At 37.5% G+C, this 16,953-nt stretch overlaps 1 protein-coding gene across 2 annotated transcripts in view; it reads left to right on the plus strand.

Annotated features, from left to right (window-relative positions):
* WDR64 (WD repeat domain 64) overlaps positions 1-16,953 on the plus strand; it is a 146,620-nt gene that overhangs the window by 34,183 nt on the left and 95,484 nt on the right. For both annotated transcript variants that reach the window (XM_086693487.1, XM_086693488.1), the window contains one exon: positions 3,402-3,536. In XM_086693487.1, the coding sequence (XP_086549613.1) occupies positions 3,402-3,536 (135 nt within the window). The remainder of the gene's footprint in view (positions 1-3,401; positions 3,537-16,953) is intronic.

Here is a 16,953-nt window from a genome sequence, read left to right on the forward strand (position 1 = left end):
GGGATGTCCACTCTCCCCGCTGTTGTTTAACATAGTGTTGGAAATGCTAGCATCAGCAATCAGACAACAAAAGGAAATCAAAGGCATCAAAATTGGCAAAGATGAAGTCAAGCTTTCATTTTTTTGCAGATGACATGATATTATACATGGAGAACCCGATAGACTCCACCAAAAGTCTGCTAGAACTGATACATGAGTTCAGCAAAGTTGCAGGATACAAAATCAATGTACAGAAATCAGTTGCATTCTTATACACTAATAATGAAGCAACAGAAAGACAAATAAAGAAACTGATCCCATTCACAATTGCACCAAGAAGCATAAAATACCTAGGAATAAACCTAAGCAAAGATGTAAAAGATCTGTATGCTGAAAACTATAGAAAGCTTATGAAGGAAATTGAAGAAGATACAAAGAAATGGAAAAACATTCCGTGCTCATGGGTTGGAAGAATAAATATTGTCAAAATGTCAATACTACCCAAAGCTATCTACACATTCAATGCAATCCCAATCAAAATAGCACCAGCTTTCTTCTCGAAACTAGAACAAGCCATCCTAAAATTCATATGGAACCACAAAAGGCCCCGAATAGACAAAGTAATTCTGAAGAAGAAGACCAAAGCAGGAGGCACCACAATCCCAGACTTTAGCCTCTACTACAAAGCTGTCATCATCAAGACAGCATGGTATTGGCACAAAAACAGACACATAGACCAATGGAATAGAATAGAAACCCCAGAACTAGGAACCACAAACGTATGGCCAACTTATCTTTGACAAAGCAGGAAAGAATATCCAATGGAAAAAAAACAGTCTCTTTAACAAATGGTGCTGGCAGAACTGGACAGCAACATGCAGAAGAATGAAACTAGACCACTCTCTCACACCATTCACAAAAAGAAACTCAAAATGGATAAAGGACCTGAATGTGAGACAGGAAACCATCAAAACACTAGAGGAGAAAGCATGAAAAGACCTCTCTGACCTGAGCCACAGCAATTTCTTACTTGACACATCCCCAAAGGCAAGGGAATTAAAAGCAAAAATGAACTATTGGGACCTCATCAAGATAAAAAGCTTCTGCACAGCAAAGGAAACAACCAACAAAACTAAAAGGCAACCAACGGAATGGGAAAAGATATTTGCAAATGACGTATCGGACAAAGGGCTAGTATCCAAAATCTATAAAGAGCTCACCAAGCTCCACACCCAAAAAACAAATAATCCAGTGAAGAAATGGGCAGAAAACATGAATAGACACTTCTCTAAAGAAGACATCCAGATGTCCAACAGGCACATGAAAAGATGCTCAACATCACTCCTCATCAGGGAAATACAAATCAAAACCACACTCAGATATCACCTCACGCCAGTCAGAGTGGCCAAAATGAACTAATCCAGAGACTATAGATGCTGGCGAAGATGTGGAGAAACGGGAACCCTCTTGCACTGTTGGTGGGAATGCAAATTGGTGCAGCCACTCTGGAAAACAGTGTGGAGGTTCCTCAAAAAATTAAAAATAGACCTACCCTATGACCCAGCAATAGCACTGCTAGGAATTTATCCAAGGGATACAGGAGTACTGATGCATAGGGGCACTTGTACCCCAATGTTTATAGCAGCACTCTCAACAATAGCCAAATTGTGGAAAAAGCCTAAATGTCCATCAACTGTTGAATGGATAAAGAAATCGTGGTTTATATACACAATGGAGCACTACATGGCAATGAGAAAGAATGAAATATGGCCCTTTGTAACAATGTGGATGGAACTGGAGAGTGTGATGCTAAGTGAAATAAGCCATACAGAGAAAGACAGATACCATATGTTTTCACTCTTATGTGGATCCTGAGAAACTTAACAGAAACCCGTGGGGGAGGGGAAGGAAAAAAAAAAAGAGGTTAGAGTGGGAGAGAGCCAAAGCAGAAGAGACTCTTAAAAACTGAGGACAAACTGAGGGTTGATGGGGGGTGGGAGGAAGGGAAGGGTGGATGATGGGCATTGAAGAGGGCATCTTTTGGGATGAGCACTGAGTGTTGTATGGAAACCAATTTGACAGTAAATTTCATATATTAAAAAAAAAGAATTTCATTCCAATTATAATAGGTTCTTGGAGTAGAAGCTGAGACATATATTTTCTTTCTCTGAGATGTGTGTCACCTGTCAGAAAATTACATGGCCTCTTTTACATTCCTGCTTCCATTAGCTGAATGTTAGAAATTTGAGGAATCTGGGTACAGTTAAATAAATGCTAATTCACATTGGTTCTTTTGGGTGATTATTTACATGTAGATGATTTACTCATGTAGATGATCATAATGTACGTTATTTAAATTATTAAGACTGACATGTATAGATAAGCTGAGTGTTGAGGCATATTCTTACACCAAACAGATTCTTAAACCCAACAGAATGAAAAGGACTAGGGCCAAAGGGGTAATTAAATTCTGGAGCCATCATAATGTTTTCCTGCAGTTGATATCCACATAATACATTTATATCAGATGGGTGGTGGGGGGGGGTGTGGATAGGAAATACTGGTATGCAAAATGTTGTGCAAATTAAAGAAAAAAGTAGCCAGCACCCAGAGTCCAAAATTAAACGCAATCCAGTATGGAAAAAAGAAAGCTCTCTATTCTGTTTAATCTCATATTGTCAAACATCCCTGCCTTGAGTTATAAACACGTCCATTCCTCAACTAGAATCTAAAGAGCTTGGGAACAAGGATTTTGCCTTAGTCATGCTTATGTCCTTTTAACTGGGATACAGTAAGTGCTCAATAAGTGTTCATGAATGAGGAAACAAGTACACTGTAATATTTGAGTAAAGATAACACCAGGAAGATGGCTTCTTCCAGTTGAGGTAAGAATTTTGTCATAAAAATTTTGGCCCGTAATGCTAAGCGTCTCACTGAAGTGTCCTGTGAACTGGTGAGCAACACTTTGGCAAGGCTGTCGCAGCTTCAGCTTCACCAGTGACTGGGACTCCAAATTTCTCAGTTTTCCAGTTCTGAAAGTGTTCATGGAAAATACGAAAGTGCATTGACTCACCTAAAACCATATGAAACACAGTCCTTTTGGATGACCAGAATTTACCAGTAACGTAAGGATAATAGTGCCCATATTGAACAAGGATTCTTCTGGAGTATTCCTTTAATTCTGAATCTACAGCTCAAAATTTGATGATAAACTTTTATTTTTCCTTTAAATACGCCATATGATAAAAATTTAGTTAAACAGTTAAAAGTGGTATAATGCATTCGATGGTCTTGTGGTTGCAGGCTTTACCACAGTTCAGAGTTTTGACTTGGTTAAAATCAAATGAAATGCTCAATAGGAACTCAACATAATGTCTCTGTGTGTCTAACATAACACCTCCTTTTTTTCTTTTAATTCCCAGTGTTAAAAGGAAGCTGCATAATGACTGGGTTATGAAAATTAGATACATTGCAGCCCTAAGTTGCTTTGGGTCCTGCTCCTTAGACAGTGTCCATTCATTGGTTTTGGAATCCTTGAAGAGACTTGAGGATAATTTGTAAGTACAATAGTTTGTACACATGAACATTCTGTGACTTTCAGACCTTTTACAAGTAATAAGCCTATGACAGTATGGAGCTTTTTTAGAAAACATCAGATCTTAATGATTTCATTTGTTTGACAAGATTAGATTTTTAAGAGGAAACTGAAATCACTCATGCAAATCTGAATATGATGTGTCCTTCTCACAACAATTTTGCTCATTTGTTGTTTATTGACACAATGTATTGGAATAAATCAATACAGATATATCTATAGTTTCCCAGTATAGTTCGGTTGGTAAAACTTTACACTGTGAGGGGCACCTGGGTGGCTCAGGTTTAGCATCCGACTTCAGCTCAGGTCATGATCTCACAGTCCATGATTTCGAGCCCCACGCTGGGCTCTCTGCTGACAGCTCAGAGCCTGGAGCCTGCTTAGGATTCTGTGTCTCCCTCTCTCTCTGCCCCTCCCCCACTCACACTCTGTCTCTCTCTCTTCCTCAAAAATAAATAAACATTAAAAAAAATTTTTTTAAGCCTTTACACTTTGAAAATTATTCTTACAGGTCAATTGGCTAGCCTGTGACTATCTATAGCACAAACATCATGTTCCATGTGTAATAAATACATGAAATGGCTTTCTTATAGACAGGTGAATTTGAATAGTATGTAGCTTTATTTTTTATCTTGTTAAATATTCATTAATAACTATTAATATGTAATAACATTATAACTATATAGTACCTATGTGGGTTTCTTAAGTTTGTTTATTTATTGTGAGAGAGAACGTACATGCAAGTGGGGGAGGAGCAAAGAGAGAGGGAGGGAGGGACTCCCCAGCGCGCTCCACAATGTCAGCGAGGAGCCTGACCCAGGACTTGATCTCAGGAACCATGAGGTCATGACCTGAGCCAAAATCGAGAGTCACACATTTAACCAACTGAGCCACCCAGGTGCCCCACTACACTACTTATGTGTTAATTACATTAATATATGCTAACTGTAAAGCAGACACTATATTTTAATTTTCAGTTTTAAAATGCATTGAGTTATATGCTTCAACACGGATAAACCTCAAAAACATTATGCTAAGTGACAGAAGCCAGACACAAAAGACTGCATATTGAATGATTCCATTTATATCAAATGTCCAGAAAAAGCAAATTTATAGAGACAAGAAGTAGATCAATGAGTGCCAGGAAGTGGCAGTGAGAGCAGGGATCCCAAGTGGGCACAAGGGATATTTTTGGAATATTGAAAGTGTTCTAAAACTTATTTTGGTGATTGTTATACAGCTGTATAAATTCACTAAAAACAATTGAACCTACACATGGGTGAATTTTATGTTATATAACGTATACTTTAACAAAACTGTCTTTAAAAATACATAGACACTTCTAGTTTCCAGTCTGGCACATAAAAAGTTTGGAAGTCATCACTCAGCCCTAACAACAGGTAAAATAAATAAGTAAGTAAGTAAGTAAATAAATAAATAAATAAACCAGAAAATCAACACTTCTTCTTAAATCCATCAAAGAAGTGAAGTCACAGATCAAACTGCTGCCCCCAAATTTAGAGAGACAAGCAGGTATTTACTAAGAATCACAACTTACCAGAGCAGAAATCCACAAGCAGATACCTCTAGGAAACCAACATACTGTGATAGGAAAACATAAATCCCTGGGGGCTCAACATAGACAAGTCTAAGAGTTAAAAACTCCAGGGACCCAGTTATAGGGGTTCCCATACTTTTGTGCATTTTATTTCTGGGACCAGTTTCTCACAGTGAATATTGGACAAAAATCCTCTCCTGCTTCTGACAAGGGAAGAGGAAAATGCACCACATTCTGTTCTTTTTAACAAGTTCCCTTCAGCAAAACTACCGTACCAGAGCCTAAACTATTGAGGTTTTATCAGAGAAACTGATAGAGATCAGAGAAATGATCTGATCAGGGAGATCAGAAGGGAGACGGGAAATATCCACCTCTAGCCTACTCTAGCTTTCCACAATGGAGAAGGGACAAACCCAAACCTAGCCCACTCCAGCCATCCTGACCTACCTAAGGGGGAGGAGGGCTGCAGAACATTTGTGAAGTCTTCAGTTCAGAGGACAGTCTTACTAAAAGACTGAAATCTAATCAAAGGACTGTAGACCACTTCCCTTTCACCCCACCCACCTTACAACCACATTACTAAAGGATTATTTGCAGCAATTCCTTTTTTTACACAATACATTCAGTCCTACTATCAAGGAAAACAAATTACAAGGCATACTAAAATGCAAAAACACAGTTTTAAGAGATAGAGCAAGCATCAAACCAAACTCAGATATAGGTGGGATGTTGGAATCAGCAGACCAGGAATGTAAAATAACTATGAGTAATATGTTAAGGGCTCTCATGGATAAAGTGGACACCATGCAAAAAAAGATTGGGAATGTAAACAGAGAGATAGAAATTTTAATAGAGTCAAAAAAAGGGGTGCCTGGGTGGCTCAGTTGCTTAAGCGTCTGACTTCAGCCTAGGTCATGATCTCATGGTTCGTGGGATCAGGCCCCACATCAGGCTCCGTACTGACAGCTCAGAGCCTGGAGCCTGCTGCAGAATGGGTCTCCCTCTCTCTGTGCCCCTCCCCCGCTCTCACTATGTCTCTTTCTCTCTCAAAAATAAACATTAAAATTTTTTTTAAAAATCAAAAGGAAATGCTAGAAATCAAAAACACTGTAATAGAAATAAAGAATGCCTTTGACTGGATCAACAGTAGACTGACTACTTGAGGAAAGAATCTCTGAACTTGAGAATATGTCAATAGACACTTCAGAAATGATAAAACAAGGGACATCTGGGTGGCTTAGTCGGCTAAGTGTCTGACTTCAGCTCAGGTCATGATCTTGCAGCTCACAAGTTCAAGCCCTGTGTTGGGCTCTGTGCTGACAACTCAGAGCCTGGAGCCTGCTTCAGATTCTCTGTCTCCCTCTCTGCCTGCCCCTCCCTCACTCTCTCTCTCTCTCTCTCTCTCTCAAAACTGAATAAAAACATTTTTAAAAATTAACAAATGGTAAAACAAGAATAAGAGGTCTGAAAAAAAAAAAAGGAATAGAATATCCAAGAACTGTGGAACAACTACAAGAGTTGTAGCATATGCATAATGGGAATTCTAGGGAAATGAAGAGAAAAATGAAAAGAAGAAATATTTGAAGGAATGACTGAGAATTTCCCCAAATTAATGTCAGATACCAAACCACGTATATAATAAGTTCAGAGAACACCAAGCATGATAAATGCGAAAATAACAACAACAACAACAAAAACACTGAGGCATATCATATTCAAACTCGAGAAAATCAAAGATAAAAATTTTTGAAAGAAATCAGATGGAAAAAAGCGCCTCACCTTTAGAGGAGGAAAGGTAAGACTTACATCCAACTTCTCCTCAAAAAAAACCATGCAAGATGGGGGCGCCTGGGTGGCGCAGTTGGTTAAGCGTTCAACTTCAGCCAGGTCACGATCTCGCGGTCCGTGGGTTCCAGCCCCGCGTCGGGCTCTGGGCTGATGGCTCAGAGCCTGGAGCCTGTTTCCGATTCTGTGTCTCCCTCTCTCTCTGCCCCTCCCCCGTTCATGCTCTGTCTCTCTCTGTCCCAAAAATAAATAAAAATGTTGAAAAAAAAATTAAAAAAAAAAACCATGCAAGATGAAAGTGCAGTAAAATATCTGAAGAGTTGAAACAGAAATATACCAACGCAGAATTATTTTTTCTGCAAAATTATCCTTTCAAAGCGAAAGATAAATGAAAACATTTTCAGACAAACAAAAATTGAGTGAATTTGTTGCCAATGGACCTGACTTGCAAGAAATGTAAAAGGAAGTTCTTCAGAGTTGGGAAAAATAATGTATGTAAGAAATCAAGATCTAGGGGCGCCTGGGTGGCGCAGTCGGTTAAGCGTCCGACTTCAGCCAGGTCACGATCTCACGGTCCGTGAGTTCGAGCCCTGTGTCAGGCTCTGGGCTGATGGTTCAGAGCCTGGAGCCTGTTTCCGATTCTGTGTCTCCCTCTCTCTCTGCCCCTCCCCCGTTCATGCTCTGTCTCTCTCTGTCCCAAAAATAAATAAACGTTGAAAAAAAAATTAAAAAAAAAAAGAAATCAAGATCTACATAAAGATAGGAAGATCATTACAGAAGGAATAAGTGAAGGTAAGAATAAAAACATTTATTTCCTTACTCTTAATTTATCTAACAGATAACAGTTTGTTCACAACAATGGCAACAATGTGTTGAGATATATACAAATATATGTGATCAAGGTATATACAACAGCACTGACAGGAAAATTTATAGCATTAGATACATATATTAGAAAAGAAAGATCTAAAACTAATACTCTAAGTTTCCCTTAGGAAACTAGACAAAAATAGAAACTGTCCAAAGTAAGCGGAGAAAAAAAATAAAAATTACAACTGAAATCAATAAAATTAAAAACAGGAAATCAATAGAGAAAGTCAATAAAACCAAAACCTGGTTTTTTGAAAAGATCAATAAAATTGATAAGCCTCTAGCCAGGATAACTAAGAAAAGAGAAGACACAAATTGCTACTATCAGAAGTAAAGAAAGTAACATGACTACAGATCCTATGGACATTAAAAAAATAAAAGAATATTATGACCAACTCTATGCCCACAAATTTGATAATCTAGATAAAAATGGACCAATTCCTTGAAAGATATAATCTGTCAAAACTCACACCAGAAGGTAAATAATATGAATACGCCTATAATTTCTTAATGAAATTGAATTAATAATAAAACTTTCTAAAAGAAAAAGCATCAGGCCCATGTAGATTTAATGGTGAATTCTACTGTACATTTAAGGAAGAAATTATACCAATTCTCTACAATCTCCTGCAGATAATAGAAGCAGAGAAATACTTTCAGACTTGTTCAGTGAAGCCAGTTGTACCCTAATACCAAAACCAGACACAGGCATTACAAAGAAAACTACAGACCAGTGTCTCCCAGGAGTATAGATGCAAAAATCCTTGACAAAATATTAGCAAATTGAACTTAATAAGATATAAAAAGAAATATACACCATGACCAGGTATGCAAGCCTGGTTCAACATTTGAAAATTATTTAATATATCCATCATATCAACAGGCTAAGAAGAAAAATCAATTATCACATCAATATATACAAAAAAGCATTTGAAAAAAATCTATTCATGTAAAAACTCTAAATCAAGACACAGACCTTGTATTTCTCTCTCTCTCTCTCTCTCTCTCTCTCTCACACACACACACACACACACACACACACATCTCAAAATGGGCCAAAGATGTAAATATAAAACCCAAAACTATAAAACTCCTAGATGAAAATCTAAATAATCTTAGTTTTGGCTGTGACTTTGTAGATTCAACACCAAAGGCATAATCCATGAAAGGAATGAATGATAATCTGGGCTTCATTAAAATTAAAAACTTATGCTCTTCAAAAGACACTGTCAAGAGAACAAAAAGACAAACCATAGACTGGGAGAAAATATTTGCAAAAGGCATATCTGATAGAGGACTCTTAGACCAAGAACTCTTAAAACTCAAGAATAAGAAAACAAACAAATTTTAAAAATGGGCAAAAGATTTAGACAGACACTTCACCAAAGGAGGTATACAGATGGAAATAAGCACATGAAAAGATGTTCCACATTATATGTCATTAGAAAAATGCAAATTGAAGCCACAATGAATATGGCAAATCCACAGCTAATACCATACTCAGTAAAAGCTCAGTTTTTCCTCTAAGATCAGGAACAAAGATGCCCACTTTTGCATCTTCAACATAGTATTTGAAATCCTAGCGAGAGTAAGAAACAAGAAAAAGAAATGCCTTTTAGGCATTCAAATTGGAGAGAAAGTAAAACTGTCACTATTTCCAGATGACATGATATTATATATAGAAAGTCCGTGGGGCGCCTGGGTGGCTCAGTCGGTTAAGCGTCCGACTTCAGCTCAGGTCACGATCTCGCGGTCCGTGAGTTCGAGCCCCGCGTCGGGCTCTGGGCTGATGGCTCGGAGCCTGGAGCCTGCTTCCGATTCTGTCTCTCCCTCTCTCTCTGCCCCTCCCCCATTCATGCTCTGTCTCTTTCTGTCCCCAAAATAAATAAACATTAAAAAAAAAAATTTAAGGGGCGCCTGGGTGGCGCAGTCGGTTAAGCGTCTGACTTCAGCCAGGTCACTATCTCGCGGTCCGTGGGTTCGAGCCCCACGTCGGGCTCTGGGCTGATGGCTCAGAGCCTGGAGCCTGTTTCCGATTCTGTGTCTCCCTCTCTCTCTGCCCCTCCCCCGTTCATGCTCTGTCTCTCTCTGTCCCAAAAATAAATAAAAGTTGAAAAAAAAAATTAAAAAAAAAAAAATTTAAGAAAGTCCTAAAGACTCCACCAAAGAGCTGTTAGAACTAATAAATTAATTCAGTAAACTACAGGATACAAAATCAATATACAAAAATCAGATGTGTTTTTATAAAATAATAATTAACTATTGGAAAGAGTAATAAGAAAATAATCCCATTTACAATTGCATCAAAAACAATGCAATACCTATGAATAAATTTAACCGAGGAGATGAAAGATTGAACACTATAAGACATTAATGAAAGAAATTAAAGAAGATACAGATAAATGGAAAGATATCCCATGCTCATGAATTGGAAGAATTAATATCATCACAATATCCATACTACCCATAGCAATCTGAGGTTCAACATAATCCGTATCAAAATTCCAGTGGCATTTTTTTCCCCACAGAAATAGAGCAAGCATTCCAATATTTGTGTGGGACCCCAAAAGGCCCCCAAGTAGGTGAATCAGTCTTGAGAAACAGTAACAAAGCTGGAGGCATTATGCTCCCTGATTTCAAATTGTATTGCAAAGCTATAGTAATTAAAACAGTATAGCATAGGTCTAAAAACAGACACACAGATCAATGGAACAGAATAGAAAGCCCAGAAATAATCCCACACAAATATGATCAATTAATTGTGGCAAAGAAGCCAAGAATGCACTATGGGAAAGACAGTCTCTTCAATAAATGGTATTGGGAAAACTGGACAGCCACATGCAAAAGAATAAAATTGGACCCCTATCTCACACCATACACAAAAATGAACTCAAAATGGATTAAAGGCCTGAATGTGAGAACTGAAGCCATAAAACTCATAGAGTAAATGTAATGTAAGTAATGTAAGACATTAATCTTGGCTGTGATGTTTTAAATCTGACACCAAAAGCAAAAGCAACAAAGGCAAAAGTAAAAAGTGAGACTATATCAACCTAAAAAGCTTCTGTGCAGCAAGGAAGCCCTAAGAAAAATGAAAAACCACCTACTGAGTGGAAGAAAATATTTGCAAATCATATAACTGATAAAGGGCTAATATCTAAATATTATAAATATTTATACTTATATAAAAATATTTAATTTAATTTATTTATATAATTTGTTTACATATTATATATTTATATATGTTTTATATATAAAGAACTCATACAACTCAAGAGCAAAAAACAATCCAATTTAAAAATAGGCAGAAGATCTGAATAGAATTTTTTTTCAAAGGAGACATACAGATGACCAACAGGTACATGAAGAGGTGCTCCACATTACTAGTCATCAGAGAAATGCATATCAAAACCACAATGAGACATCACCTCACACCTGTTGGGATGGCTAAAGTCAAAAGTACAACACCAAATGTTCATGAAGATGTAGGGAAAAGGGAACCTTGGTGCATTATTGGTAGGAATGTAAATTGGTGCGGTCACTATGAAAAACAATACAGAAGTTCCTCAAAAAATTAAAAATAGAACTACCACATGATGCAGTAATTCCACTTCTGGGTATTTATCCAAAGAATACAAAACATTAATTCAAAAAGATAATATGCACCACCATGTTTCTTATAGCATTATTTACAGTAACCAAAATATGGAAACAAAGTAACGATCCATCGATGGATAAATGGATATGAAAGTTGGTACATAAATACAATAGAATATTATTCAGCCATAAAAAGAAGGAAACCTTGCCATTTGTGACAATATGGATGAACCCGGAGAGTCATACTAAGTGAAATAAGCCAGACAGAGGAAGACAAATACTGGATGGTATCACTTACATGTGGGATCCCCCCCCAAAAGTCAAACTCACAAAAACAAAGAGTAGAAAAGTGGTTGCCAGGGGCTGGGTTGGGGGAAATAGGGAAAAGTTAGAAAAATGTATAAACTTGCAGTTACAAATGAATAAGATCTGAGGATGTATTGGCGACTATCATTAATAACACTATATTGTATAACTGAAATTTCCTGAAAGTAGGACTTAAATGTTCTAGAAAGAAAAAAAAGGAAGGAAGGAAGGAAAGAAGGAAAGAAGGAAAGAAGGAAAGAAGGAAGGGAGAAAAGAAAGAGGAAGGAAGAGGAGAAGAAAAGAGAATGGAAGGGAATAGAAGGGAAGGGAAGGGAGAGAAGGGAAGAGAAGAGAAGAGAAGAGAGAAGGAAGGAAAGAAAGAAAACAAAGAAAAATACTCAAAGTGATGGTTATGTTAGTTAACTGGATGGGGAGGAATCCTTTCACAATGTATATACATATCAGATCAAAAAAAAAAAAAACCTGAAAAGATAAAAACAAAACAAAAGACTAAGGGTCAAAACTTAAAACAATAAAAATCTCTTCTTGATAATTTAATTCCCTTCTTTAAAACTCACTGTAATCATTTTTTATGAATTTCAGCTCTTCTATGTAAAGAACAAGAGATTGAGTCTTACCTATAGGACTTGGCTTTTCCCCTTTTACATTAGGGTTAAACTAAAATACATAGTAGAAAAAATAATGAATAGTGTTTCCCTAACAAAACACAAATGGTAACTTCCAGGTCCTTCCTATTGAGTTTTTTAACGAAATTCACAAAAAGTGAGAGAAAAAGATAGCCTCTACACATACAGGGCTAGAATTTTAATTTAAGAAACAGACTAACAAAATTAGAAATGTTATGGAAGAAGAGAATATCACATCTCTGAAATGACTGACTGCCCTCCATTTTCTTGAAAGTTGTAATCTTCATGAAACATATTTTCCCATCATCCAGAAAAAGATAAAAAAATATTTATCTTGACGTATAATATATTGCACTGAGAAGTGAATTAAAAACTTTTCACAGAACATTAAAAATAGTTTCATTTCTTAACACCAGATCTGATTCCATAAATATCATTTCTATGGCATAATTAATTTTCACTTAGTTTCTGTAACATAATTAACTACTAGTGATTGCACTCTGACGTTTTAAGGGAGTGCATTTCTGAAACATTTAATTAAGAATAGATGCAACTTAATTTCTAATTGATTTTGTATTGTGTTGGCAATTCATGATACATTTATAACCATAAAGAAGCATTTGTGAAAGCACATGAAATATAATATGCCCTGTGTCCTTATAGTAGATATATATTCTACTTCAACATCCAGAGAAAGGATTTTCATTTCCAAGATACACAAATCTACACACATGATTTTACCCACACAAATATTTCCAGTACATTCACCAGGGTAATTCTAACCATCAATATGGCGACCAGAAAGCTATACAGGCCATGTAGTTCAGCCTTGAATCCAGAAGTGTATCAGTAATTCAACAAATATTTACTAAGCCACTATGTGGTAAGCACTGTGGACAATACAAATATGTTTAAGTCGTGATCCCTGCCTTTAAATGCTTAAAATCTAGGTAAGATGACAAGAAATACAGACATAAAATCAGTGCCATGCTGGAGTCAGCTCATATCAGTTTATGAGAGCTGATTGCTAAGATTTCAGGAATTTGGCAAATTTCTTAAACACTGCCATCATTTAAAATTTATATAAGCTCAGAATTCCAGTATATTAAAACCAAAAGCAATAAATACTCCAAGCTCATCACTTTTTATTTTACTACATTTTACTATTATGTATATCCTCAAGGATTTTATGTCCTTAAGAACATGGGAATACTATATAATGGTGTATAACTGTGTATCTTTTCCAGACTCCAAGTTCAGAGACGTCACATTACTCATTTGAAATTGGCCACCATAGGAATATTTATACAATGAAAAACAGCAAATGTTATAAACAAATGCCTTCCCCCACCTCCACTTCCCTGGCCCCTGCTGAATATTAAACATTTACCAGCACACAACTGCATAGGATAATTCACATTGCAAAGCAAAGCATGTTAATTTCAGTTGAATGGTTTATGATTATGGGCAAATAGGAGCTTAGAAAAGAGAGTGATAAATGATAGCCCTCAAGGAAGCCTATTGGAGATAAGAACAAGCCTTATATAGGGGATGATGAAAATAAATTTAACAGAGATTCTATTAAACAAGAAAGGTCATAGCAGCTAACAATAAACATGCCAAGTCCATTTTTGGATGAATTAGGTGGCTTATTTCTTCTTAAAGAATATCTTTACATTGATGTGTTTAGTTGGGTATTGTCAATCTCACATTACAAGGTAGAAGCCCAGGGCACCTGGGTGGCTCAGTCTGTTGATCAGGGGCCAACTCCTGATTCTGACTCAGGTCATGATCCCAGGGTCATGGGATCGAGTCCTGGATTGGTTCAATGTTGAGTGTAGAGGTGTGCTCTCTCTCTCTCTTAAAAGAAATTAAAACAAAATGGAAATCAAAAGATTAGGCTGAATAATATTGACAAGCACCTAGAAGTTTTGTCTTCAGAATCCCCGGTATCCCTCTCTCTGGCCTCTCTGTCTTACACTGTTGGCTCTTAAAAGCTGTGACTCTCTCTGCGCCTTCTCAATGACCTCACTGAGGCCTCTAATACTTCATCTCCAAATTTTGTCAGTTCTCTCCTTGACTTTCTTGTCTCCTTCCTTACCTGGACCCCAGGTAAGTCATCTGAGCTCATGTATCACCAGCATTCTCTGCCCTGCACCTCATCTACCATGCACCCCATCTGTCAAGCACCAATCAGAATCCCAACCCTACTGCTCCATAAAGTCCTTATTTCACCCTCTCTGTTTACCTCAGACTATCCCCACCTCCATTGATGTTGGCCCTTCATGACCACAAAACCCTAAGGCCTTTGGAGTAATTCCCAACATCCCACATCATTTGGAATTTTCTATATCCACACCTATCCTTGATCTTTCTTTTTTGTTGAAATAGAAAAGCCTCCATTGGTGGCCTTGCTTTTTTTTTTTTTTTTTTTTTTTAGCTTGCTAATCTGTTTGTCCTAGTCTCTCATTTCCACCTACAATACTTAAGTCTCTTCTGATGTGAGTGATGCTTTTCTTGACCTATAACCTCCTTTGAGCTTTCATACGACACTTTCCCTGGAAAAAGTACTCCACAGTCACCACTTCCACTACCTCCACATTATTTGTTCCCTCCATAACCTTTTCTCATGCAGCGTCTCCCCTTCTACTCTGTAGAAGGGACTCTCAAGTTGGCCAATGATGTCTACATTGTCAAACCAATGGAAACTTAACATATCAGATAGCCTCAGGGCATTTGGCATTACTGATCTCACTCACCCTGAAACTCTATCCTCTTAGCTTTTGGGAAGCCAGAGTTTTCTCCTGGTATCTTATTATTCTTTTTCCTATGACTCCTCTTTTTGTATTTGCTCTTAAATGGGGTGTTCTCTAGAGTTCTGTGCTTAGCTAACTTTATTTTTTTTTTAATTTTTTTTTTTCAACGTTTATTTATTTTTGGGACAGTGAGAGACAGAGCATGAACGGGGGAGGGGCAGAGAGAGAGGGAGACACAGAATCGGAAACAGGCTCCAGGCTCTGAGCCATCAGCCCAGAGCCTGACGCGGGGCTCGAACTCCCGGACCGTGAGATCGTGACCTGGCTGAAGTCGGACGCTTAACCGACTGCGCCACCCAGGCGCCCCACTTTAATTATCACTTTCTAGGAACTTCTTGGGTGATGTTCCTATTGTCTAACATACGAACATCTATATGCTATGAAACCCAAACTATGTTGAACTTTGTACTTCGTATACCTGCTCACCATCTCCACTTGGATATTTCATAGCCCCTCAAACTCATGTTCACGACTGAACTTAAATCCTTCACCTCTTAAGCTATATATTTTACAGGATTTTTAAAATATTTTTTCTTGGTCCATCCAATTACTATGATCCATCAACTCATAGGCAGAAATCTGACAACCCCATATGATTCCTTCCTCTGTGCCCGCAAACAACCAATCAACATATCCTTCTATGTTCTCTTATAAACACTCATTGAATCTGTCTTATCTTCTGTATCTCTATATCCCTAGGCTATCTTCAACTAGCCTCTTGCCTCAGTTTTATCCCTGCCAAGACTACTGTCCCTTAATCTTCCAGAGTATTCTGATAAAGATGATATCCAGCCATCTCAATAACTTTCACGTTTTCCATCCCCTGCCATAGCATCTCCATGGTCTAGTCTCTTCCAGCCTCTCTACCTCATCCCCTTCACTGCCTTTCACTGCCTTGTACTTAAGCTCCTGTAACTCTGAGTTCGTGGCGGCTCTCAGGGTAGGAGCATGTACATGCTGGGATTTTATACCTGTTTGGTGCCTTAAATACTCTCCCCTCTCTTCCTCTCACTTCTATTCCCTCAACCTCCACAATCCTTTTGTTTGTTTGTTTGTTTGTTTGTTTCATGGAAAAGAGGAAAGTTTTTTGTTTTTAACTTTTTTCCAATTTTATTGAGGTATAACTGATCCCATAATCCTTCAAGGATCAGTTGATACCAACTCTCGGAAATTTTCCTGACCTTCTCCCAGAACCTCCTTTCCCAACTGATTTAGGTATCCTTTATGTGCCTCAGTCTTTTTATTTATCTTTTAATTATGATTAAGGGTGTGCCTTCCCAAGACACTAAGTTTGTCGAGAGCTTTTACTATATCTAACATTGTCTAACCAATTGTCCTATAATTTGAGGAATTTGATGAAACAAGAAGAAGCTCCAGAGTCTGAATCTTCATTTGTTCAGTAAATACTTACTTATGAGTTAGTATATTTGAGGCATTGTACTCTGTGCTGGTAATTTAAAGATGAATAAGACTAGTTCCTTGATCTTGTATCTGATGAGAGAGAAAACAAATAGATTCCCACAGAGGCTGATAAGTGTCATGATATAGATATTAGAGAGGTGTATGGGAGCAGAAAAGAGTTCTTAGAGCATCCTACATAGGATTTTGAAGGGAGAAAAATTGGGGAAGTCTTCCTGAAGAAGGGCTCATGCATGCTGAGTTTTGAAGACCTGATAACAATTAGCCAGGCAAAGCTATTGCATTGAGAGTGGATAAATAGCCCCATTAAAGAAATGACATTTACAAAGGTGTGGAAGTGAAAAAGAAAATGGCGAGTTCTAGAAACTGTAAGTGGATCAA

This window comes from Puma concolor, chromosome E4, assembly GCF_028749965.1.
Source record: "Puma concolor isolate L17-30 chromosome E4, mPumCon1.1.hap2, whole genome shotgun sequence".
NCBI classification, from domain to species: Eukaryota; Metazoa; Chordata; class Mammalia; order Carnivora; family Felidae; genus Puma; species Puma concolor.